Source organism: Columba livia, chromosome 13, assembly GCF_036013475.1.
Source record: "Columba livia isolate bColLiv1 breed racing homer chromosome 13, bColLiv1.pat.W.v2, whole genome shotgun sequence".
NCBI classification, from domain to species: domain Eukaryota; kingdom Metazoa; phylum Chordata; class Aves; order Columbiformes; family Columbidae; genus Columba; species Columba livia.
In genome coordinates this window covers 616,804-642,590 of record NC_088614.1, presented here as the reverse complement: position 1 = coordinate 642,590, position 25,787 = coordinate 616,804, and the positions used below count along the sequence as shown (strand labels likewise).

At 39.5% G+C, this 25,787-nt stretch overlaps 1 protein-coding gene across 8 annotated transcripts in view; it reads right to left on the bottom strand.

Annotated features, from left to right (window-relative positions):
- Positions 1 to 25,787, bottom strand: part of PHKB (phosphorylase kinase regulatory subunit beta) — an 80,665-nt gene that overhangs the window by 53,420 nt on the left and 1,458 nt on the right. For 2 of the 8 annotated variants that reach the window (XM_065028572.1, XM_065028570.1), the window contains exons 2-7: positions 18,394 to 18,483; positions 16,400 to 16,538; positions 12,261 to 12,360; positions 7,798 to 7,905; positions 5,245 to 5,325; positions 2,129 to 2,244 (exon numbers count right to left, since the gene is read on the bottom strand). In XM_065028572.1, coding sequence (XP_064884644.1) covers positions 2,129 to 2,244; positions 5,245 to 5,325; positions 7,798 to 7,905; positions 12,261 to 12,360; positions 16,400 to 16,538; positions 18,394 to 18,483 — 634 coding nt within the window. Of the gene's footprint in view, positions 1 to 2,128; positions 2,245 to 5,244; positions 5,326 to 7,797; positions 7,906 to 12,260; positions 12,361 to 16,399; positions 16,539 to 18,393; positions 18,484 to 19,490; positions 19,509 to 23,716; positions 23,827 to 25,787 lie in introns of all 8 variants that reach the window. The other 6 variants (XM_065028574.1, XM_065028573.1, XM_065028575.1 and 3 more) reach the window with 6 other exon arrangements.

Sequence of the window (25,787 nt, the reverse complement as noted above, 5' to 3'; positions counted from 1 at the left end):
GGCTCTGCAGTCTCACATGTGGAATATGAAGGCACTGCACTTCGGCAACTCCATTCTTCTTGCAGCACATATGGGAGATGTCAAAACCATTCTGCACAGGTACTCAGCAGCTGCCCGGAGAACAGCTTGATCAAACGGTTACAGGACAAATTAATTTTTCAGAAGTTCAGCCGTATGGGAAGGTGATCACGCTATAATAAAAGCTGTTACAAATCTTGCCTTTGAACCAGTAAAAGACTTCAATTTGCATACATCAAGGAAAACCTGGCCCACAAGGGGGTTTGCTATTTATCATTTATTAGAAGTGTTTTGAACTGTACTAAAACAGAATACCAAGGCTGTGCAAAGACTTAGAATATCTGCATCTTCTAACACAGGGCATAATTTGCAGTTATTAATGAACTCCATATTATATAACTTCTTTAAAAAGAAAGCCTCTTCCAACAGAAGACAACAATTAACTCCTAATTCTCTAAGCACACACTGTATGTGGACTTGCAGCGTGAGTTTTAAGGGCATCCTGTAAACTGTTTTGGAGTGTGTAACCACTGAAGAGAGACGCGCGTCACCCATGACCAGCCCTGATAGCTAGAATCACTTCTTGATTTTTTAAAAAAATTTTAGAGCTCTTTTAAGTAGATCCACTACAATAGGAGCACAACAAAGTCCAGAGAATACTTCAGTGCACCCAGGGCTTTCCTCAAGAATATGTAACGCATCTCTTGAAGCACATTCCTCTTCCATTCGTTCTGATTTATGAGAACGAAGGAAATTGTCTCCTCGTTTCCCACAGAGAAACAGTGTATCAACATGCTCCCAAGGAAAGACAAATAGGGGCAATACCAGTTTCTGATGACCAAAGTCTACTTCTTAAACTAGGACCAAGCTCTGTGCTTCCTTTTGTGCCAGCTCAATGATCTCTTAGACTGGCTCACTCCAGCTCATAAGCTTCACCCTTAGAAAAAGCAGCCTATAAATGTCAGTCCCGATTAAGACAAGACAATGTGGCCGTTTCCAACTGGGTAAAAGATGTTCAGTTTTCCCTGGAGGAAATTCACATACTGAATAACCAGAATGCTGCAAACAACAGAAGACAAAGGAATTTCAGCATTCCTTTTGTGAATTTGTGCGAGGCGAGATGCGGAAGGACGTATATGATCCTCTGCGTGACCGCTCACATAGTCTGGCATTTGACAGTTCTACAGACATACGAGGAAGACAAAAAACCCAAACAACTAATAGAGCAGATTATAGACCAGCAACTTGGACTTGTCAGTTCTCATACTGGTATTAAAGCTCTACTAAAGCCCTGAACAAAAACATATCTAAATGAAGTGTTTTGTTGCAATGACATGTAATTATATCTATAGCTTAAAATATGGGCCTGTATGAAACTAAGAAAAATTATTTCATTCTGAAATGAGAACACAGATTCATTTTACAACATCAAAGACTGGAAGAAACACATGTCTGTTATTTGCAAGTCAGTGATAACTATGATAATCAATGATATTTTAAAAATCCTAAGATATCCAAGCTATAGCCATTTTTATGGTTAATAAAACCTCAGAAGTCAAAAAATGAGGAAAACAATACTAAGACTAAAACAATGCTAAGAACGTTCCTGAGTGTCTCACGGGACAGAGGCCAGAACTCCAGTTGTTTGCAGCGTCTGAAGAGCCTGAAAAAGCACTTGGCCCTGGACCATCCTCCCCAGAGCCCAGCACCTTCCTCCCAGCACAGTGGGAAGAGAAGGTCTAGACTCTCCATACAGCATCTCTTGAAATCAGGAAATTCCTAAAGATTTTTGTGAATCCAATCTACTGCACATGCCCCAGGAGCCTGAACTCTTTGGAACACAATATTCAGAATTATATGCATGCAGCTGCACACAATTATTGGAATTTGAATACTCAAATAGCAAAGCATCTATGTGGTTATTTCAGCATGCTTATGATGATGAAATTATGCTTCACATTTTCCCAAAATACCTCTCAGTCCTTAGAGAGCCTTAACTTAGTTCAGATGGTATTTTAATGCACTATTATTTTTAACTCACCCTGTGAATTATTTTGATTCCTATCACATTTACTTGCTTTGACTGCAAGAGCTCCATGTGCTCCCCTACCTCGAATGCAGCTCTGGGCTGCCGTTGTTGTATTTGCTTCCCCTTTCCCAGACACCAAAATCCGGTACCCGATAGGCTCTTTCCACGCAAAACACAAGATTTTGAATGAACGACACCTACGGGAAAGAAAGAAACAAAGAGAAGTGACTGAAGGAAAATGAAAGCATCTTCTCCTCTGTTCATTTTTTCAAAAAGACAAAGCTGTTTTTCCTCAGCCATCATAACTGTGCTTTCCACCCTTTTTGTTTTTCCTCTGGAAACTGATGGTGCCAGGTTCAGATATTTTCTTTAAAACTAGTTTTTAATCACGAAATATTAAGACCCGTCCCAAATTAGATGATGATGTGATTTATGTAAAGGTCCTACACAGCCAGGGATAAAAGTGTTTTCATGTTCAAGACACGTGCTTGAAGAGCTTCCAAAAGGTGGCATTTGGATCTTCGGAAAATAATTTGTGCTAAAAACATCAGAGAGCAAAAGAAATGAAATGCTACAAGATCAGGACACAGAAATCTTGGTGCTGTTTCTTAATTCATTTTAAGAGAATTGATATGCCAAAGTTTTATTGTATTAGCTCCAGATAATAGATACTTACGCAGATTCAAACACCTCTGAACTCATCTATTATCATTAAAATCTCCTCTTGAAGCAGCATGTTTCAACCTAACACTAAGGTATTTAAGAGTATTTTAAGGTATTTAAGGGTATTTTAAGGTATTTAGGGGGACTTATTTAAGCAGATACTTTTTCCTCATTTGCACCGCTGCTAGAGACACTCAGAGTTACTCAACTGTAGAAAAGTTAAGTTGATGATAAATTTTACAGTTCTTTTCCAAGAGTCCACAGATTAGAACTTGCAAGAAGTTGAACCACAAGCACAAGATTTATACCGGTTCATTCACTAAAGCGGGGATTTCATCCCCCTCCATCCAAGTTACTCAAGGGGATTCTGTGGGAAGCGAATATTGCAATGACTCTGAACACAACCATACTGGGGAACTGCACAGCAGGATCTGCTTTACTACAGTCAAATGATTTATTTTTTAATGAGTTAGGAGATAAAACCAAATCTTTTACTGAAAGTTATTTGTTTCCATTTTAATTTACCTGCATACCTCTGTTTTGTCTTTTTATCTCAATTTTTCTTTAAATCTTAGAAAAGTTACTATGTCAGATACACTCTTTATGCCAATATCAGGCAACCAGCAATACATACAATTCTACACTTATTTGTCTCTCTATATATCATATGCCTATGCTAAAATTTCACTATGGGGTGCTCACGTACTATTATCTGTACGCTAAATCTTTTCATAGCGGGTACTTTCAAGGAAAGAGACTGTCCCACTCTTCAGATATGCCCAGCATTATTCACCCCTGGAATTCAGTGTTTGGTTGTATTAAACTGAACTTTCTCTGAATGCAGCCAGTGAATAACAGTGTGGCTTCTCCTGTTTCTATCAGTAACTAAAATTCAGATGCATTAGCTAAATGAAGAAGCAAAAAGCACCACACAGAAATATATAACCTTACCCATGACTTTCTACCAGCGATGATGTTCAGAACACAAGAAAAAACAACGGTTAGTTAGGGATATTTTCTGAGCAGATTTACAGAAAAAAAAGGCAGCAGACCACTGGCTGCAAAGCAAAATCTGCAGAGGACAATCACTCCTATCATGGGCTTGTAAGTGGCACTCTGTTTTTTGTGTAGGTAACTGCTCCCAAATTCATTCAGTCACACAATCATATACTGATCTCTTTATTACTGATGCAAAGATGCCATTAAATTAATTTTTCAACTGCAAACAGATGCAACCAGAGGGAACTCGTTGGCAGCTGCCGTGCCTGGGAGCCAGCGCTCGCCTCCGAAGCCAAGAGCTGTGTGTACAAACACGTCCACGCCAACAGCAGCCAAACCCCGACCATCTGCCAGCGCCTCCCTGCGCCCGCGCTGCCCAGAGCCCTCCGCGAAGGGCCAAACAAACCCTGCAACGGCAGCACTGCAAAGAAACAGCCAGCGTGACGCTTGGGGAGCAGACTGCCAGTGCCACCCGGCTGAATTATCCAGACGCACAGGAAAACTTGGAAATACCATAATTATGTTAATAAGATTGAAGAACATATTCAATTGTTGGAGCTATACAAAGACTAACAGAATGTACAGGTCTGTGGTATATCACAGTAGGAATCTCCGGAGTCCACAGATTTCTAGAGTACAGTTGCAATGAAAACTACATCCTGACATTGAAGTGGAGAAAATCCATTAACTGGAGAGTCTATACACATGCACGTTTTCTGCAGATTCTGTAATTAAATGCAAACATCTGGAGGATAATATAAATTATAAATCAAGCTAAGCAAATACGTAATTATATACATTTGCCTTCTCACAGACATAAAGGCAAATCAGAGAAAATAATGTAGACCTATCAAATGATCTAACTAAATGAGAAAGGAGACCAGTTGTATCATTTAGTTCTCTCATTATCTAAAGAAAAAACATTAATGAAGTTGTACATTTAAGAAATACAATGCAAATACACTATTACAGGAAATATCACCCTTTTTTAAAATGGTAGTACCATAAGTGCATTTAAGCTTTGTAAGACAATACAGCAACGACTACTAAATAGACCACAGTAAATTTAAACAAATCCAGATTAAGGAAATTGGAAAAAAACCTAAATAACAAAATAAATCTATCTGTGCTTTCCATTCCTGCCTCAACACACAACCTCGATTTAGAGCAGGACAGCAGGTTGTCCTGACATGACTTGTCCTCAAGTCAAGGTCATGTTGGCTATTCTGTTATTTACAGAACAGTTAACAATCGTACAAACATCTCTTACCATGACATACAATTGTTTTATTTTCAATTAACGATACACCAAACTTTTTAACACCCACAGATGTTTGCGTATCTAATACCTTATTAGCTATTAATTTATTTCACTACCCATTCATGCTGTTTATCTTTTCTGACTTCCACTAGATACAGAGAACATCTGCAGTGTATTTCCAGAACAATTATTTTAGAGTTGGTAATTAAATGAAACCAAGAATAAAAACCAACTTAATAAAGCATGTGTTTCAACATTGGAAATCGATTTGTACCTCATCTGTGTTGTAGATAATCTGCAGTCCCGAAGAGATCATCTCAACCAAATAGAGGAGAAATAATGACACGGCATTTATCTGAAGTAATTAAAGACAGAAAGGAAATTATAATTAACTTTATGTTTATAGGAGTCGAATAAACAAACAAGCTTAATGTTATATTACCCACTAACAAAGATGGTCCCACTATAACACAGTTTTGGGTCTTCAAAAATATTATCCTAATCTACCAGTATCCTAGATGTAGTAATGTGGAAACAAAAGGCAGGAAAAAACACCACAAACCAGCATTGTCATCCTCGTCTGCCGCAGTATCCTTTCTTTAAAACGATTTGAAACTATGACATTAAAGTGTGTTTACTTAGACATCCTGCTTTGACCCATGGGCAATCACTTCAGTCACAAGCTGTTTCACGTTTACACATATGACAATTTATTAGCAAGTCAAGCACCAAGAAGGCAAGTAGCATATTGAGTAGCATGCAGCACATTTAAAAACAAATCACTTTATCCCTAACTGGAATTTTACTGTTAGCAACTGACAGAAGTATCATTACAGCATTCAGCTGTGATTACATTTGGGAAAAACTGTTTTCTTTCGTACTTGTACACAGCATTTATTATTAACAGTAATCACCTTCGGCAGCTGTACAGATGAGCATCATCATGTCAATTTATTAATGAATCAAAGAAAACTGCTTTTGTTACACAAAGTTCTGGTATAATTGAGAATCCGTACAACTTCTATAGTCAAAGCAAGTTTATTACAATAACTTGCTTCCTGAGCTATAAAACGCTAATCTCATTATATGAAATCTAGGGAAACCATCTAGAGCACAAAACAGCAGACCAACTCCATAATACATTCCATTCTTCTCAACTGAATCACCTCAGTTCCTCTGTTTTCTGTTGTCTCCACAGAGCTGAAAACCCTCTATGTTTCTGAGATTTGCTAAAGCGCATTTGTGTTTATGGGAGGGACTGAGTTCCCACAAAAACCAGTGACTTTTTACTATCAGACAGGGCTCCCCAGCTCCTGAAATCCTTGTCTCCTCCTGAAGATAAAAGATGTGTATGTTCAGGAAGCTTCACGCCAAAGTCCAAAATCCTTACTTAGGGTAACTCTGCCCATGATTTTCACAGAATCACCGAATCCCAGAGTGTCAGGGGTTGAAGGGCCCTGGAAAGCTCATCCAGTGCAATCCCCCCATGGAGCAGGAACACCCAGATGAGGTTACACAGGAAGGTGTCCAGGCGGGTTGGAATGTCTGCACAGAAGGAGACTCCACAACCTCCCTGGGCAGCCTGGGCCAGGCTCTGCCACCCTCACCCCCAACAAGTTGCTTCTCACCTTTCAGTGGAACCTCCTGTGTTCCAGTTTGCACCCATTGCCCCTTGTCCTGTCACTGGTTGTCACCAGAAGAGCCTGGCTCCATCCTCCTGACACTCCCCCTTTCCATATTGCTCCCCAGGAATGAGTCCCCCCTCAGTCTCCTCTTGTCCAGCTCCAGAGCCCCAGCTCTCTCAGCCTTTCCTCACACGGGAGATGCTCCACTCCCTTCAGCATCTTGGTGGCTGCGCTGGACTCTCTCCAGCAGTTCCCTGTCCTGCTGGAACTGAGGGGCCACAGCTGGACACAATATTCCAGGTGTGGTCTCCCCAGGGCAGAGCAGAGGGGCAGGAGAACCTCTCTGACCTACTGACCACCCCCTTCTAACCCACCCCAGGTACCATTGGCTTCCTGGCCACAAGGGCCCAGTGCTGGCTCATGGTCCTCAGAACATACATTTCCTGAATCCAACAGATTTACTGTATAAACTATTTAAGTGATGTCGACAACATGAAATTCAATAATTATCAATCTACTGTCACGTGTGAATAATTTCACTAGCAATTTCTGAACTAAAAGCAGTACCCAGTTATGGAATGCAGAAGAACAAGGGTAAGAATGCAAAAAGGGGCGTGAAGGTAAAGACAAAGGAAAAAAAGAGCAAAGCAACACTTTGGAAAATCAAAGACAAGAAAACAATCAATTATACAATGATTCTGGCTAGGAACCACTATGCAAAATAGGGAATGACAATTTGTAACTAGACAAAGCTTTTGACAGTGTACGTTAAATCTTTACTATGAATGAAAACTGCTCAGACTTACAGAAAATTAAGCTAGGAATGTTAATAAAAAATACAATATTCAATGTAAGATTACACTAAATCTTTCACTTTCCTGAGTACCTCAACACTGTTTGCCAGGATTATTTATGGACAGCCATCTGTTGGTCTCAGAAAGAATCAACTTGATAAACAACCAACCAGCTACCTCCACAAATCACAGTTATTTCAGTATCTTCTGGCCAAAACATGCTACTGAGTTATATTTCAAAACAGTCTCTTTTTCAGCAAAAGATGCAGAAGGCATCTCAATTTTATCAAGTACAATACGTCTAACATAAATTTAAACAGAGACAGCTGCATAATGAAAAAATGGAGGCAACAGCAACACTATTTAAAATCATCCAACCTTCCATTTACACGCACATGCATATTTTACCTGCAGGTGACCGTATTCCTTATGGGAGAAGACTTCATCTCCAGTGTCTGCACTGAAAACAGAGTGAAGGCACCCAGATGGTTTGGGGTCCTGCTTAAATTGCTGAACCTAAAGGTGAATTAAAGACAAAATATAAAATCCAAGTCAATAATTTCAGCATGTTTGGCAACCACAAATTCACTATGTAACTCAGGTATTCAAAATGTATTGATATAACTACGTAAAAATCTCAAACAGTTCCTGAAACTTATTAGAAACTACTTCATACATACTTAAAGGATACATATACTTAAAGAATACAGATATTCAGCTCATCTATCTAGTCTCCCTGGGTTTGGTAGAAAAAGATCTGTAATAGCTGCAAGTGCTTAGTCCCTTTCATCTTCCTTCTTTTACTGAAATCTTAGCAGCAAGCAAGGCAAGGCCTAGCAAGGCTACCCAGTGTTCCCAGCCCTGCAGCACAGGCAGCTTGCAGCACACACACACAGCATGCAGCACACACACACAGCATGCAGCACACATATACAGCATGCAGCACACACACACAGCATGCAGCACACACACACAGCATGCAGCACACACACACAGCATGCAGCACACACACACAGCATGCAGCACACATACACACAGCATGGAGCACACACACACACAGCATGCAGCACACACACACAGCATGCAGCACACACACACAGCATGCAGCACACATATACAGCATGCAGCACACACACACACAGCATGCAGCACACACACACAGCATGCAGCACACATACACACAGCATGGAGCACACACACACAGCATGCAGCACACACACACACAGCATGCAGCACACACACACAGCATGGAGCACACACATACAGCATGCAGCACACACACACAGCATGCAGCACACACATACAGCATGCAGCACACACACACAGCATGGAGCACACACATACAGCATGCAGCACACACACACAGCATGCAGCACACACACACAGCATGCAGCACACACATACAGCATGCAGCACACACACACAGCATGCAGCACACACACACAACATGCAGCACACGCAGCATGCGCCCCTGCAGCATACACAGCATGCAGAGCACACAGCATGCACCCCTGCAGCACACACAGCACGAATCCCTGCAGTGTACACAGCATGCAGCATGCACAGCATGGACCCCTGCAGCGCACACAGCATGCAGCACACACAGCACACACCCCTGCAGCGTACACAGCATGAAGCACACACACACGACCCCCCTGCAGCGCACACAGCATGCAGCATGCACAGCATGGACCCCTGCAGCGCACACAGCATGCAGCACACACAGCACACACCCCTGCAGCGTACACAGCATGAAGCACACACACACGACCCCCCTGCAGCGCACACAGCATGCAGCACACACAGCACACACCCCTGCAGCGTACACAGCATGAAGCACACACACACGACCCCCCTGCAGCGCACACAGCATGCAGCACACACACGTGGCACTCCTGCAGCACACACAGTAGCAGCGCACACAGCATGCAGCACACACATGTGGCACTCCTGCAGCACACACAGTAGCAGCGCACACAGCATGCAGCACGCACACGTGCTGCCCTTGCAGCACACACATGCCGCCCACCCGCTCTCAGCGGGCTCCAGAGCTGTCCCTTGCAGCGCAGTGTGCCACCAGCTCCAGCTGCTCCCGCACACCTTCCTGGCCTGTCCCAAAGAGCCTGTCCCCACCCAGCTCCCCACCAGTCCCGCTGACCCCATGGGATCACACCCCAGGGCCACGCATGTCCTTCCAGTTCCTCTGCTTTGTTCCCCACACTGCACACATGGGTGTACGGGCATTTCTGAGGCACCCAGGCACCCCCATATGCCCCAGCAAGGAGACAAGAGCTGCTTTTGGACGTATAGGACAGCACCATACCGCTGTCCTATAGATACCTCCCGATTTCCACACAGACACATGTGCCATCCCCCTGTGCCTTGTGTTCACCCCACACAGCCCCCTGGCTCCCCCAGCCCCACAGCCTCACCCTGGCCAGCCCGTCACCTTTCCTCCCTTAAAGCTCTTCTCAAGCACAGGAGCCCAACACTTACATTGGGAACAATAGTTTCAATAATTTTTATGAATCGTGATCTATGACAATATGACCAAAGTTTTAAAACAAAAAATAAATTATTATTATTATTATTATTATTACTATTATTATTATTATTATTATTATTATTTTGTCATTATTATCATTATTAATAATAATAAATAATATTAAATAGTAAATAAATATTAATAACAATAACAATAACAATAACAATAATAATAATAATAATAATAATAATAATAATAATAATAATAACTTTTAAGCCTATTAGGCTTCTAGGTTAGAGATTTACAAAAGTGTTCAGAAATTGCCACATGTAGGTCATATAACAAACTAAAAGCTTCAAAAGCTAAGAATATTTAGTATAAAAGAGTACATAAGAAAGCAAAGATGTATTCTGGTGAGCAGAGTTTGTGACATTTAGATGTGCAATGAAATGTTTACAGATACTGGAAGGCAAACGTTATAGCTTAAAAGAAAAAAAGAAAAATAGAAAAAAAAATCATAGGTAGAACAGTACCCCGGATTAAAATGATTCTTTATTCATGGCTGCTATCCTGGGACCTCAGAATGAGCCTCTAGGATATGGAATCTCTTACGAGGGAGATGGAATGCAATAAGATGAATTGCTAACACAAGAGGTTAAGAGCAAAGGGGTGAAATAAGAACTACGTTGGTTTTAAAGCAGTTTTGATTTCTGTTTCATCACAAAATGCAGTCTCTGCTACCTTACAAATCCGTTTGAGAAAACAATCTGAACTGTGGCAGAGCTGCCAATAGGGCAGAGAAAATAAATCAAATTCACAAAGAAAAGAATGAAGCTCATAAAAGAAGATCCTTCTCCATAATTCCTCAAGTCATGCTGTGCTCTCCAACAAATGGTTTTCAAGTTTTCTACCCATCATTGCCAGTATCTTGCGCACGTTTCACTGTATTTCCAACACTGACCTTATCTTCATGGGATACTCTTCTTCACCAACAAATCACCCATATCCTCAGGCATGGCCCAGAAGCACAGCACTGAATACTATTTTGTGGAGTTATCATGTCTAGTCCACTAACACATTCAATACATTTTAGGCCATAATTCATATGTTCATTAGCAATAGAACAGAACATCTGCATTTTTTGTCACAAGCAGCAGCACCTCTTCAAGTAATGCCTCAGCATCTGGGCACATGTAATTCCTATTATTAAAACATAACCTACTTACAAGAACCCAGCACATTCAGAGTCTCTCAGAACACAGTCCAGTTGGACTCATGTCTGTGAGGTGCCTGAGACTGCTTGTTACCACACTGGAGGAAGAGAGGAGCATTTATAGTAATCAAGGCAAAGCCCAACAACCAGTATGTCAGCTTATTATTCCTATCTGCACTGACCATCCTCAAAACAAACCACTGTGTGTCAAAGAGAAAAACAACAAATCTAACAAGATCAATATAGGTCAAGATTTTTTAAAGACAGAAGACTACAAAGAAACCGACTGAGAAAAAGTACCATGTCAGCATAAACAATGCACTATATACTTCATTTGCGTATTATTATTACTGATATCACAGGCCTACAGACTATACATTTCAGTATGTGTACTTAGAAATGATGGAAGCTATGTGGTAACATTATAATTATTTTTAATAATACAGTTAGAAGTCAGTGACATGAAACTTAAAATAATCACATGGAATATAGATATGTAGCTACTCGCAGAATTACTGCTAATCACTAGGCAATATTAATCCACCACATCCAAGTTTTGATAACAAGCCCTGAATATTAAAGAATTTTCAGGTTATACTCACAAGAGGATTACAGGCTGAATATATCAGCTGTATTATGACATAAGTAAATTATCCTGTTTCCTTATCCATTTTGGATTGCTACCCTTCTGAATTTACACCATTAAGTCAAAGAATACTGGAAAGTGGCTGCTAAAGAAACCAAGAAAAGTAATCCAAATGATCACCTAGATAACGAGACCAACCACAAATGCAATCACTAAGTGCACAGTGCAAAGAAAACCCTTCAGCCTTAGCTAAAAGAAATTCTACATCTTGCCTTCTAAGCATTAAAAAGACATCAAAAAACCACGCAGTTACTAATGGTCTAATATTTAATGGGATAAATAACTGCAAAAGGAACCCAAAGAAGTTTCAAGTATGCTTTGCAGTTTACTTCACAAAATGCTCATGTCTTTTAGACCCTAAAACAATGCTGCAACCTGACAATAACGAAACAGCTTTTCCTAGCTGGGCCGCAGAGTAACACTGCATTCCCCTTTTAAATTTTACCTGTATTTAGAAGTCAGTTTTCACACTTTAATTAATCCCTTAGAATTAATTGAGTGCTTGTGTCCAAAAGACAGTTTTTTACCTTATCAGCCTGACGCATGTAGCAGTAGAGAATTCCTCTCATACACTTTATAGCAGAATGCTCCAGTTCATGAGTCCTTCCCTTGTCGTCATCAATACGCCTGGGTAAGAGAGATAACTCATTAAACAAATTGGAAATGCACTGACTGACAGAAAGAAGAAAAAGGACACATTAGAGCTTTGGAATATTAAGTATTTAACTAATGCTCACATATAGCGGTGCCCATACTCATATCGACATGTTTATAGCCCTACCCATCCTTCCTTACTAAAAAAAAATAAATCTGTTTTTTAGTTTCTGTTGCAACTTACACAAACATTCCAGTCTACAAGAAGGGCTGGAAGGAGGATCTGGGGAACTACAGACCTGTCCATCTGACCTCGGTGCCAGGGAATGTCACGGCGCAGATCATCTGAGTGACACCACATGCCACTCACAGGACAAGCTGACAGGCCCAGTCAGCATGGGTTTATGAAAGGCAGGTCCTGCTTGACCAACCTCATCCCCTTCTATGACAAGATGACCCCCCTTAGTGGAAGAGGGAAAGGCTGTGGAAATTGTGTACCCAGACTTCAGTAAGGCACTTGACACCATATCCCACAGCAACCTCCTGGAGAACTGCAGCTCACGGCTTGGCCAGACGTACTTTTCACTGGGTAAAGAACTGGCTGGACGGCTGGGCCCAAAGAGCTGTGGTGAATGGAGTCCAGGTCAGTCGGGGGCCGGTCACAAAGTTTGTTCCCCAGGGCTCAGTACTGGGGCCAGTTCTGCTTAATCTCTTTATCAATGGTCTAGATGACGGGATCAAGTGCACCCTCACTGAGTTGGAGACGACACCAGATTGGGTGGGAGTGCTGATGTGCTGGAGGGTGGGAAGGCCATCCAGAGGGATCTGGACCAGCTGGATCAATGGGCTGAGGCCAGCTGTCTGAGATTCAACAAGGCCAAGTGCCGGGTCCTGCACTTGGGTCACAACAACCCCATGAACGCTGCAGGCCGGGGAAGAGCGGCTGGAAAAGGCCCTGGGGGTGTTGGTGACAGCAGCTGAACATGAGCCAGCGTGTGCCCAGGTGGCCAAGAGGCCACCAGCATCCTGGCTGGTACCAGCACTGGTGTGGCCAGCAGGACTAGAGAAGTGATTGTGCTGCTGTACTGGGCACTGGGGAGGCCAAACCTTGAATCCTGGGGGCAGTTCTGGGCCCCTCATCAAAAGAAGGACGTTGAAACACTAGAGAGAGTGCAGAGAAGGGAACGGAGCTGGTGAGGGGCTGGAGCACAAGTGTGATGGAGCGGCTGAGGGACCTGGGGGTTCAGCTGGAGAACAGGAGCTGAGGGGAGACCTTCTGATCTCTGAACTGCCTGAAAGGAGCTTGGAGCCAGGGGGGTCGGGCTCTGCTCCCCAGGAACAAGCGCCAGGAGCAGAGGAAACGGCCTCAAGTTGCGCCAGGGGAGGTTGAGGTTGGATCTGGGAACAATTTCTTCCCCAAAGGGCTGTGGGGCATTGGAACAGGCTGCCCAGGGCAGTGCTGGAGTCACCATCCCTGGAGGGCTGGACAGACGGACATGAGGTTCTCAGGGACATGGGCCAGTGCCAGGGGTGGGTTATAGTTGGACTCCATGATCTTAAGGGTCTATTCCAACCAAAATGATTCTATGATCTCATTTCAAAACTTAAAAATAAAAAACCCCACCTTGCTATACTATAACATTGCAAGCCACTGTTCTATGTTCCTTGAGAGATCCAGAACAAAAAGGCCATTTCTCTTTAACTCTACAAAATATCTGCCATTCATAATCAAGCAGTCACTTTCCTGGTGATGTTGATAAAATACAGCTGTGCATACAAGAGTCTGAAAGTTAACCACTCCGAATGGCCAGAAAGTTGTTTCGAGATACCTTAGTACTTTTATACTGTGAAATCAAAGAACGCTCACAATCATTATATTCCTAAACATATATCAAAATTAATTATAGATCCCAAGTTATTTTAACTAGAAGAAATGTGTTGTGTGTAAAAACCTTGATCATTGCACTCCCGTGTCCTGTCTTTTTCAGTTCTCCATGTTTGATTAAGCCTTTCCGGGTAAAAATAATGTTTTCTTACACATTTGTAACTTAGAACAACACGTCTCTGATACAAATATGCAAACCAGCATAATATGCTCATTGCTATTTCTCAGTCCACCTTATAGCTGTTACTAATTTGATTAGAGGTAAGGGATGGCAACTACACTGCAAAGGATGCACACTTAACAGGTCAGTAGTTTATGCTGAGGTTCTGCTGCCTAAACTGAAAATTGGGAAGGTAGTGATAACTTCAAAAATCATACACATCCAAAAATCATAATTAAATAATAACTTTAGATACAAGAAATGTACTTGCTTTCAATAACAAAGTTCAAACAAGGGGGAGCTAAAGCAACCCCACAACAAACAAAACCAGATAATACAAAATTAATATTCTCAACTTTACCACAAATCCAAAGAGCAATACGAAGCGCATGAAACCTCCCTGAAGTTTTCACGGTACAACATTTTTCCTCTATTCACAACAGCAGTGTTTTTCTTAGCATGCTCTCAAGAAATCTCGCTTTTATGGAAACAAACAGCAGCGCTGGCCTGAGCCTGGCACAGTAACCTGCAGCGGGAGGCCACGCTGCCTGCCGCGGGAGCCTGCGTCTCGGCCCCTCTCAGGCTTCAGCCATTCACTTGATTTCAATCATCAACCTTCGCCCATCAAAGAAAATCTGTTGCCCAGCGCAGATCATCCTCTATGATTCCACATATTGGAAATTAAAGACTGAATAACCTGGGCTACATTACGCCACGCTCTCTCCTAGGAGTTGCTGAAAAGTAAAAACAATCACCCCTCGCCCTTTTATTCTCCCTACTATTTTTTCTATTTATTTTGTTTTCAAATGCTTTTATTTCACCAACAGAAAGATGAATTCAAAGAAAGACACAAAGATTTCACTATAAGAAACGAAGGTAATAATTACACATTCTCAATGTTGACTTCTGTATAATTTTTGCTAGTTTCTCAAAATTTTGAAACCCATTAGATCTCAGGCATGGTATCTCCAGAAGAAAACACAGGTCTCTCTATGTTTGCTTTTTCAAAAAGTACTACTTTGTAACTTTTCCTAGAGGACAATGTTACTAGCTATTTTTTCAGATTGCTGTCAAAGAGAAAATCTATAGCAATAAATGGAGACAAAAAAGAAACTCAGATTTATTTATCTGCTAAATAAGTCATCTTTACCTCAACAGTAGCTCCCCATATTATTTCTGGCCCTTCTTTTGTAAAATATACGAATTTTTTTTCCAAGAATATATGATCACTACATTAGTACAAGGAGTTGATTAGTAAAAAGAGTAAATTATTCACTATTTGCACACCATTGTCTTTCTTAAATACACCACATTTGAGTTACCATTGCCTTGGTCTCTGTGTTTCTGGGTGACCAGGGTAGCAAGGTTGGAAACAAGGAATAGTAAATCTCACAAAGCAATTTCCATAGCTATCTGTCTTAAAGCAGAGTGACTTATGAATCTATTAAGAAGGGAGGCAACTCGCCCAGCGCTCTGAAGGTCGCCCCACACCACACACATTCCTGAGCGGCTTCTCTAACGAGTCAACAGTGGAAACAGAAGCAGCAGAAAATAAGAAGAGCGAAAGGAGCCTGCCCAGGCTCTGCACCTAGCGAGGAACACAGTCATTGTTATTTCCCAACTCTACATTTCTCGGCATTCAAGGATCCATTCTCCTGTGAGTACGCAGAGTGTTTCTACCCACAACAAGCTTGCTTCTGCTCTCAACTCTCCTGCTGCATTTTAAAAGAGAAGAATTTATTCCGTACAATTCGCCACAGAAACCTTTGTTTTTAATAGCACACATTAATTCCTCTGTTTCAGAACATTGGTACCTATAAAATTATAGGAAAACACACTTAGCAAAAGTAGAGTGCCATTTTTTAACCTAGTAGCTACATAAGTATTTTTATTGAGACGTGGAAACATGTACCATCTCTATGTGTTTACCAAACTATTTTCAATACAGCTTCATCGTTTAAATCATTCCCAGAGTACTGCACAACAGAACGCAGCACAGCAGAGACGGGAGTCTAGAACTGACTCACCTGTAAGCAAGGGCTAAGGCCCAGGCACACGCAGCACAGTACAGACTGTCGTGTACTTTGGCCTTGCGGTTATCGCCGTATGTCTTTGTAGGAAACAGACCTGTGGTTGGGCTTTGATGAAGCAGCAACGTTGACTTAACTGGAAAAAGGAAAAGCAGTATTAACAATGCTTAAGTTTCTTCCAGTTTCTAAATAGATTTTCAGGAGCAAATCAACGTGTGAACAACCTGTTAGACCCCGCACAACATAAAAACAAAGAGAAAGAAAGGTAAGGAGAGAGACACACACAAAAATTTTTATCCTGTTCGTGTTTCAGTCAATATAGACATTTTTATATTAAAAAAAATCAGTATTCATAGCTATTTACATGGCTCTGCTCCAGTACAACCCACTCTGTTTAAAATCTCTATAATGCAACCAACTAATTTCCTTTTTACGAAAAAAAAAGAGCTACAGCATGGCTGCTGCTTCCACTAAATGATTTAAATAGTTACATAAAACTTAAAGTTTAACTTAGATCAAATGATTGTATCAATATGTTTAAAAAAGGAAAGGAATACATAAGTGAGGAGAAAGGATGACTAGAATTATTGACCTCAGTACCTTGACTTAAAAACGGAACAAGGCAGGAGTTTTCAGGCTGTCAAAAGCACATCAGTAAAAACCCTAAATATTGCTTTCTTCCTTTTTCTACTTTAAGATTTTGCATTTTGTGAATAGTTGTCCTAAAGCTGTAGAATAACAAGCATGGTACAAGACTGAAATTTGGCTTAAGGTCCTTGAACAATAACCTGTCCAGAAGAAAACAGCTGTGTGTGTGTTTGTTTTTTTCAGCATATTATCAAAGCTTCAACTTTTAAAAGACTCTTTATTGTAAGTATTTAAAATAAAAGTTACAGGGTTTTATGACTTTTTGCATTATATTCTTTAGTGACTTAATACCTTCTAACCATAACTTTGATACTGTGTTACCTGGAAAAGACAATATAGGTAATTCTTTAAAAGGGATTTGGGTGAAGGAGTCTCATCCCGCATTTTTAGAATGATGGCAAAATTGTTCACTATTCTACACCCTTGCTTAAATTTCAAATAGTCAATTGCACAGGCTCTAAAGAAACTGATTTTAGAACACAGGCAGGACTTCATTGTAACACAAACCCACCAACAATCAAAACAAACCGTTGGTTCCTTAAAGGGCATGGTTTTGGCTTAAAATGTTCTCATCAGGACAAGAGAACACTACAGTTGTTTTAAAATAGGTTAGCAAACAGATAAAATTTCAGCACAAAAGTACATGACAGCACCATTAATAGCAACCAAGCAACCCCTCACCGATCACCTGTCAAACTGCAGTAAGTACTGCAAGAGAGCTTTTTCCATTGAACTTTTTCCTCAGCTGCACGTGGCTAACACTGCCATACTGGGCTACCATTTCGTCCAAAAGAATTGTAAATCCAGTCCTACAGCTGGACTAGATTTCTAATAAACATCGTCATTTGCAGCAAGAAGTGCAGTTCAGCCCTCCGGTTTTTGCACCTTTCAAACTCCCAGCAGAAATTTGGGAAACTATCCTCAAGGAGGAATAATACAGCAATGATATTTAACACATAAATATCAATTCCAATTAATATCTGGGTTAGTTCAAGCATCAAAAACTGTCAGCAGATTACCTTCACCATTCCTCATCCAAGACCATCAGCTGCAACTCAGAATCTATTCTACTGTTTCACAAATGCAGATAATTTCCAATACTGTTTACAAGTCACGATTTTTCAAGCAAGGTATGAAATATCCAAATACATGCATTATATTATCACAGGAATCTTATGAGGAATTGTAATGACAAAACCCTTTACTTTTCAGAGAATAAAATCCTTATTAAAGACTGCAGATATTATTTTAAGACAAAGCTAATTACTGTCATAACCATTACCGTAAATATTTTGGTAAGTTACACTGAAAATCTCTCATGGTAGGAACAATTATTAACTTACCAATTCTATAGTAATGATCTAATTTATCCCACAGACTTTCTCCCTCTGGTTTTGGAAGATTAATACTTTTAAGTGGCTCATAAATTGAACCTAAAAAAAAAAAGAAGAGGAAAAACAAAATCAAGATCAGAATTAGTTTCATAATTCTACTATTGCTAAGAATTTTCTAGGACCATTTTCTTGGCAATTAAGTATGCTACAGACAGAATTCCTAAAGAGATGTAGAAAAATAGAAGGAAGAGGGACAAAAGTAGCCCAAATTTACCATTACTTCCCTACCTGTCTTCTAAAATGCTGAACATGTATGTACAACACCAGGAAGGTTTTACCCATCCTGACCTTGTTTTCCCCCACCCCACAATAAGCCTAGGTGACTCCTTCTTGAATCCAAAAAAGGGGAAGCTTTTGCTCACATACGCCCAGAGTTTAAACACGTGTATGTGGGGAAAGGGCCTGAGTGGGAAGCACAGAGAACCCGATTCATTTCGGTTGCCTAAAAAAGAAAAAAAACAAAGCTAAAAGAAATAAAGTTGCTCTGTAATAGAAAAGGAAACACATCACACCTTTTGAATCTTTTGAGTCTTCTGTTTAAAATACAACATTCTGAACCCAATTTAAATCAATTTTTCTAGCCAATTTTATTTTTCTACTTCTTTTTGCCTAGGAATTCCTGCCTGTTAGAAGATTCGTAATTTATGTTGTTATGATTAATCCTGTTATCTTGCAAAACCACCAAATACAGTGACCTGCAGTAATGGTAACTTTATAAGGTGATTCAGTGAAAGGACAGAATATGTTCAGGAAAAAAAGTCTTCAGTAAGTCTTCACTTATTGCATAAAAAGTAGCAAATCAATGAGAAATATTTACTTACTAGATTTTCAAAGGCAAAATAAAGATCCTTACTTTTAGATTCATTAATTGTATAAGCCATACATAGTCCACAGCTCCTTGTGTGTGAACAAGGTTCAGAATGTCCATTGCCTGCGGACTGTTAACCCCAGTACTGCACCATGGAAAAGAGCTGAGGATCCACAGGCACACGCACTTACACAACTCAAGATTTCTAAAAGAAAACTGCTCTAATTTACATACTTACCAGTCAATCTGTGACCTTCTGCGGCCAACAGAGAAACAAAATAAAGTGATCATGAACAAAAAGTATATTCTTCTATTTCAGAGCATTTAAATATTTCAACTTTGTGCAGAGAGAACACTGAACAGAATAACGAACATGAAAACGTCAAAGCACCACCACCATCTACAAATGATACTATTTTAGAAGTTCAAAACTTTACCAGCAGAAATAAATTGAAACCACCAGAGTAGACTGCTGATGAAACAAAAAGGTGAAACGAATGCAAAGTTCAAGAAAATTGACAAAAAGTAGAGTTTTATTCCTTGAAAGTATTTCTTAGAAGTTCTCATTCTCCAAGTAGGAGAACTTGCTTAAAGGAACACTCAAAATCAAAGTTTTCCACATACTCCTCTTTTAATTCTTCCTTAGCATCTATATATGGTAGTTAATGTTTTGCATTCCGCTGGACAACTCCTGTGGTAAATTACGTTTCACTGGTATCACAAGCGAATCAAAAGGTGGCGAACAGGACAAGTGCGAAGCTGCTCCTTCCATGGGCTCTGCAACCAGCCCAGAACCCAGGGGAAGCTATTTTGAGGACAGCTAAAAAAAGCCCATCTATTCTCTTCTCCAAAATCCATTTAACAGTTCATTTCAGCAAGGCAAAAACCTGCCATAGAGAGCAATTTTCAATTACATATTAAAATACGTTTTAAAGCTGAAAAAAAATACAGCAGCAAGATGCTGCAACACTTAAACATAAAAGAATGACACAAGTAAATAGTACCCTTGAGTTCTCATTTGTACAGTAGAATTCAGAACAAACAGAATGAGGACATTAATTTCAAATACTATTTTTCATAAATATCTCATTTCATTGTAACCACACAGCGTGAGTTTTATTTTAGGTAAATAAGCAGATGTGCTAGGAAGGACTAAAAAAAAAATATATTTAGTTGGTTTAATATTCCATTGGCTGTATGCCAATGTAACAACCCTAACAAAATTTAAATAGGATATATGGTAGTTCAGATTTTCTTCCACAAAGAATGAAATATGGCCCTTGTTTCCTTGTGTCAGAATTGAACGAGTGCAAGCCAGTAACTACTTCAAAAAATACTTTAAAAAAAAAAACAACCAGGAAATCAAAGTGTTGCTTCCTGCATTAATATATTCAATGTCTTAAAAGAGAACACTCAAAATCCTTATCCCAAGTCCAATTAAATCCCTGTTTGTCTTGTACTGACTAAATACACTATATACATATTTTGAATCAAAAACTAATCTCCTTTCATCTCCTACCACTTACAGGTTCCAGAGTAATACGATTTCACTATTCTTCAAGTTGAAGAATTACTAGAAAGGACAGTCATTTCCTTTCAAAATGTTAGAGAACGGGAAGAAATCTGAAACAGCCCAATAACTGATAACAGAACACCAATTACTAGTGTAGAATTAAAGTAATAAACAGCCAAGATATTTCTGACTTAGTTAAGACATGAAAACTGTAAGAAAACATCCAGCAGATGAAACTCGAATGTACAACAATTACAGGACAAATTTACAATTTAATTCTTTCTTCTAAGCAGAACACAGAACGGAAGAAAAGGAGCTCTCTGTGGACAGCTATGAGCAGTGTCAGTACCTGTGTACATACAGCCTCTGAAGGGTGAGAACATTATGTCATCCTGATGTTAAGGTACTTTCCCATCCACTTCCATTTTATTCCAGTTATATTTGAGATTAGCATCAATTACTCTTCAGGGAAGAGCTATAAACTGCCTAGATATTTAGATTTAAAAGCTATGGCCAACATTTTGAAACCCTGCTCCCAAATTCTTATATATGGAGGCTTTGAACACCACACATACTTCAAGATGCCAGTAAGTGCAGTTATTACAGAAAAATAGGCATCAGAATGCAATTCTGGGCCTAGTCTATGGATAAAGATTTGCATATTTCAACAAAGATTCAGTATTCAGATTTTTCAAAGTACAGAATCTAAAAAGACCCACCAAAAAACAAAAACCAAAAACGAACCACACAACAAACAAGAACCACTCCCTCCAAGTTTAATCACAAACAAATAGAAACAACATAGCAAGAATTTTATTTCCTTCATGTGTCAGAAGAACAAAAGAAAATACGTTTACTTGCAAAATTAAATCAGCACAGACCAGGAAAAAAAAGAAAAAAAAACAGCTGAGAATACCAGATTTCTTTCTAAACGGGATGAGGACAAAAACTGACCACAGTGCTCTAATGCAACACTAGTTCTGGGTGGAAACTAATACTTGAGACAAGAACAAGTTCTGGATCTCAGACCACAGTGATTTTCATCACCCAACATTAATATGGGCAACACATCTTCACATTACAGAAGCCATTGAGATCCAAGAGGATTTTATTTCTTCACACAGCAAAGTTTAAGAAACTATATCACACAAACAAATCATATCCTCCCAATATCACACTTCCTTTCCCTTGAGACTTCTCCCGCAATCTCTCCTGAGCTCAGACTTAATACAGAACTGAAGAGGAACACTGGTGAATACAATACAGTTTATTCTAAAAGCTGTCTGCCATGAAACATATCTGCTTCTAAGTCCAAACCCATGTAGTTGAGCAACGCGATATCAGAAAATAGTTTTCAGAAGCACCTCTCCTGGAAGGAAAACTCACTTCTCACATATGTAAATATCCGAACTCTGATTCCATGAACTTAAGGGGTTTTTTTAATCACTACATCCAGGAGGAAAATACAACCTCACAGGTGCCCCTGCTCTGAGCAAGAGGTGGGGGTAGATGACCTCCTAACACCCCTTCCAAACCGAACTGTTCTACAATTCAATGAAAACACAGCAAGGAAACCCCAGGAGAGCGGCTGGGAAGGAAGGAGAGGTGCTACGGTATTCCTCTATCTGAATAAACAGTAGGAGTAAACACGAGGTAGAAAGGCTTACCTAGGTTGAGTGACGATAACAACACAGGTAAAAATTAGTAAAATCTTGTAATAGCTCCATTTAAATAATTTTAAAGTGACAAAACTTTTCAACCGTCATTTATCACGAAAAATCAAGTGTTAGGCTGTGCACATAATTCAATTAGAAATTCATGGAGAAAGAAAAAAATGGTACCAATTTATTTTGTCCTTTCTGTTTCCTAATCATCTGAAGTGATTTCTCTCTGCAGCACATTATACTCAATAGAAGTTACTGATTTCAAGATTCACAGTAACTAACACCACACCAAAGTTACTAAACACCAGAAATAAAGCATTGATGGTTATGCCAGTACACAGGGGCTTCACTTAACTGAAGTCTCCCACACAAACCTTGTAAATGCTACAAGTAAGGCAGGAAAGCATTCAGCATATTCAAGGCAACCTTTGCCATTTCTGAGAACTCAAAACAATAGCTCTTAAAACTACTAAAAACGTTTGGTTTGCATCATATCAACAGAAAAAGCAAATATCAATAGAATATTATAATTAGGAAAAAGTATTTTTTTTATTACAATGTCAACACTTGACGTGTCCTTTGACATGAGAAGAGGCAGAGCAGCAATGCCAGGGCAGGGCAGGGTGCTCAGTGACAGCGGTGGCCTGGCCACCTCCCCCGGCACTCGCTCTGCTCACGGGTTCACACACCAAACCACAGTCCTGTACGGTTTCTCCAGACCAGCTGCCTTCACATACAGACACATTTGTTCCAGTTCAACTCTTTTCAAATATAACGAGCTAAACCAGGACTGGTTTTCACAACTTCACATATTCTAGCTTCTGTTGCCCCTAAAGAGAAGCTGTGCCAAGGGGCATTAACTTGCTTCCACTTACTTTCCAAAACACAATTTGGAACAATCACTGACTTATTGGAAATTTTACCTCTTTTCTCTAAAACACTCATGTTGGGCTTTTTTAGGAGATAAATGTGAACACCATTTTTAGTGCACCTTTCACATGACCATCATCTTAAAAGAGAAGTTTGAGTTCAGAGATTGTTGCACTTAGAGATACTTACAAGAATACAAAACACAAACACAATAGGAAGATCCGAACAGCAGATTTCAACCTAAACAGATTCTAATTTTCAGAAATTTTCACTGAAAGAGCTCAAATTTTTAAGCTCCACTGTACAGTGCTAAAAAACTGCTTGCACAAGACACTGCACAAAACACAAAACACACAATTATTTTTTGTCGAGTTAAATAGCCACAAACAAAAACAAAACACGGAACTGCACACTTACCAAATTTTAAAAAAGCATGCGCAGAGGTTCTGTCATCATCCAAACTGGCCATTTCAAATTGGTGCAGCTAATCACAAACGGCTCAGGCTAAGCTACAGCAATTTTCAAAACTGTTTAGTAAATGTTAAAGGCAATCAGCATTAAATTAAGTGAAAGCAATGTTAGTGGAGTTATTAACATGACAGAGTGCACAGCACAAAGGGTAGTACAGTTTCATTATGTGTTATGTTTCCCTCTTCTACCCTAAGAATTGGTTTTATCTTCCTTTTACTCCCATAAAACTTATATGAGTGAAATGACATGTTTTAAACAAACTCCATTTTTGGACACTAGACTGTAGCTTTTTTATTCAATAGGAAATTTGCCACTAACGTCAAAAGGTGCTAAATAAAAGCTATTTTATATATTTCAAGATCAAATAAAAATACTGACTTAACTAGTGCATATAGAAGTGTTAAGTAATAGTAACCATGGGGAGCTAAAATTCTGCTTATGCATAGTACTGCTTTTATCCCATGCAGAATTAACACTAGGATGGTTCTTGTCATCATATACCATTGCTTATGGTACGGAATATCTCAGTTATTCAAAATAGAACAGCTTTCAGTTGGGAATGTAAAATAAGATAATAGTTTGTAATTATGATAACAATTTTCTTCCAAATGTTTAAAGAAGTTTATGTTTTTTAAAGTAACCTAAATTTCAGGGGCTGCAGACTGGCCAGTTACTGAGTATCTTTGCAATCTGCTCCTGACTGTTAATTGTCAAGGAAGAAAAGAAAAATTCTCAATGAAATTTGTTTTTACTGGCAAAAATGAAATTCATCATTCAATATACATAAACCTGAAGATATGGATTACCTCCTACAGGACAGGGTCTTACATGGTACTTTGCTGTCCGCTATTAAACAGGAGTCACTCCCTCATTTCATGCACATGAATCTATATTCATGTTTACTATATCTTACCCCAAGCATCATACTTTAAAAAATTATCAAAACAAAGAGCACTGTTTGTAACCCGGGAGTCTGGAGCACAGACATCAGGCAATTCAGAACCGCAGGAGGAGGTTCAGCCACTTTCAGTGATTACACCAACCACGTCTCTTTCTGACAGTGCCAGAAAGGAAGTAGAAAACCTCTGAAGTTATATAGATTTCAACACTCTTATAAAGATGCAGGAGTAAATTTGAGAAACAAGAACATAATCTTCATTTTTAGATAGGAATGTTAACCGAAAGACTCTATAAAAAATTGATTTTAAATTAATCTCTTATATCAGAAAAGCATTGAAATTAAAATCGTCTTTATTTCTTCAGTAAATGAATTTCTTCAGCTACTATATAAACGACAAAATCCCTATGAACAGGAAAAGAAGGAAGTGAACTACAATAACCTGTCATTATCCCAGAAGACACTTTGTTATACATTTAACAAAAAAGTAGAAGGCAGCAAAAAGCTCAAGCATTTAAAAGCATTTAACATCTGCCAAATGCCTCCGACAGCCTCAGGGCCCACATGGGAAGCCCAAAGTCAACATGCTGCCTCATGGCTAAGGACTCACTAACTCCAAACGTGCAGGTTCCAGACTTTATTTTGTAGAGCTCCATAGCTATTTTTGTAAATCAGTTTTCAGATAACAGTCCCATGTCATCATAATTGGCCACAAAGTAAGAACTCGTTTACTGGACAATCTTAATGATGGTATTTTGCAAATTAATACTATACACAAGCAGAATTTTTAAAGCCATATGAATCAGACCGGTCTTTAATCAATCAATTTTGTTTATGAGAGCCCTCATGAAGTCCCATTTTCTTTTCACATTGAGTGATTGGTCTCTACCACAATACAACTAATCAAATATGCAAATAAGGAAATAATGATTGAGTTTTACAAGCACATATATAAATAAACACCACACGGATCATTTGGAAAACTGTTTCTTTAGAACATTAACAATTAAAGCCATACTAAGACTGTATTTTATTTAAAAAAAAGAAATATGTAGTTTTTGAACTCTGGAAATGCAAGCCCACTTGGTAAACATCATCCTTGCATTGAGGCCAGAATGT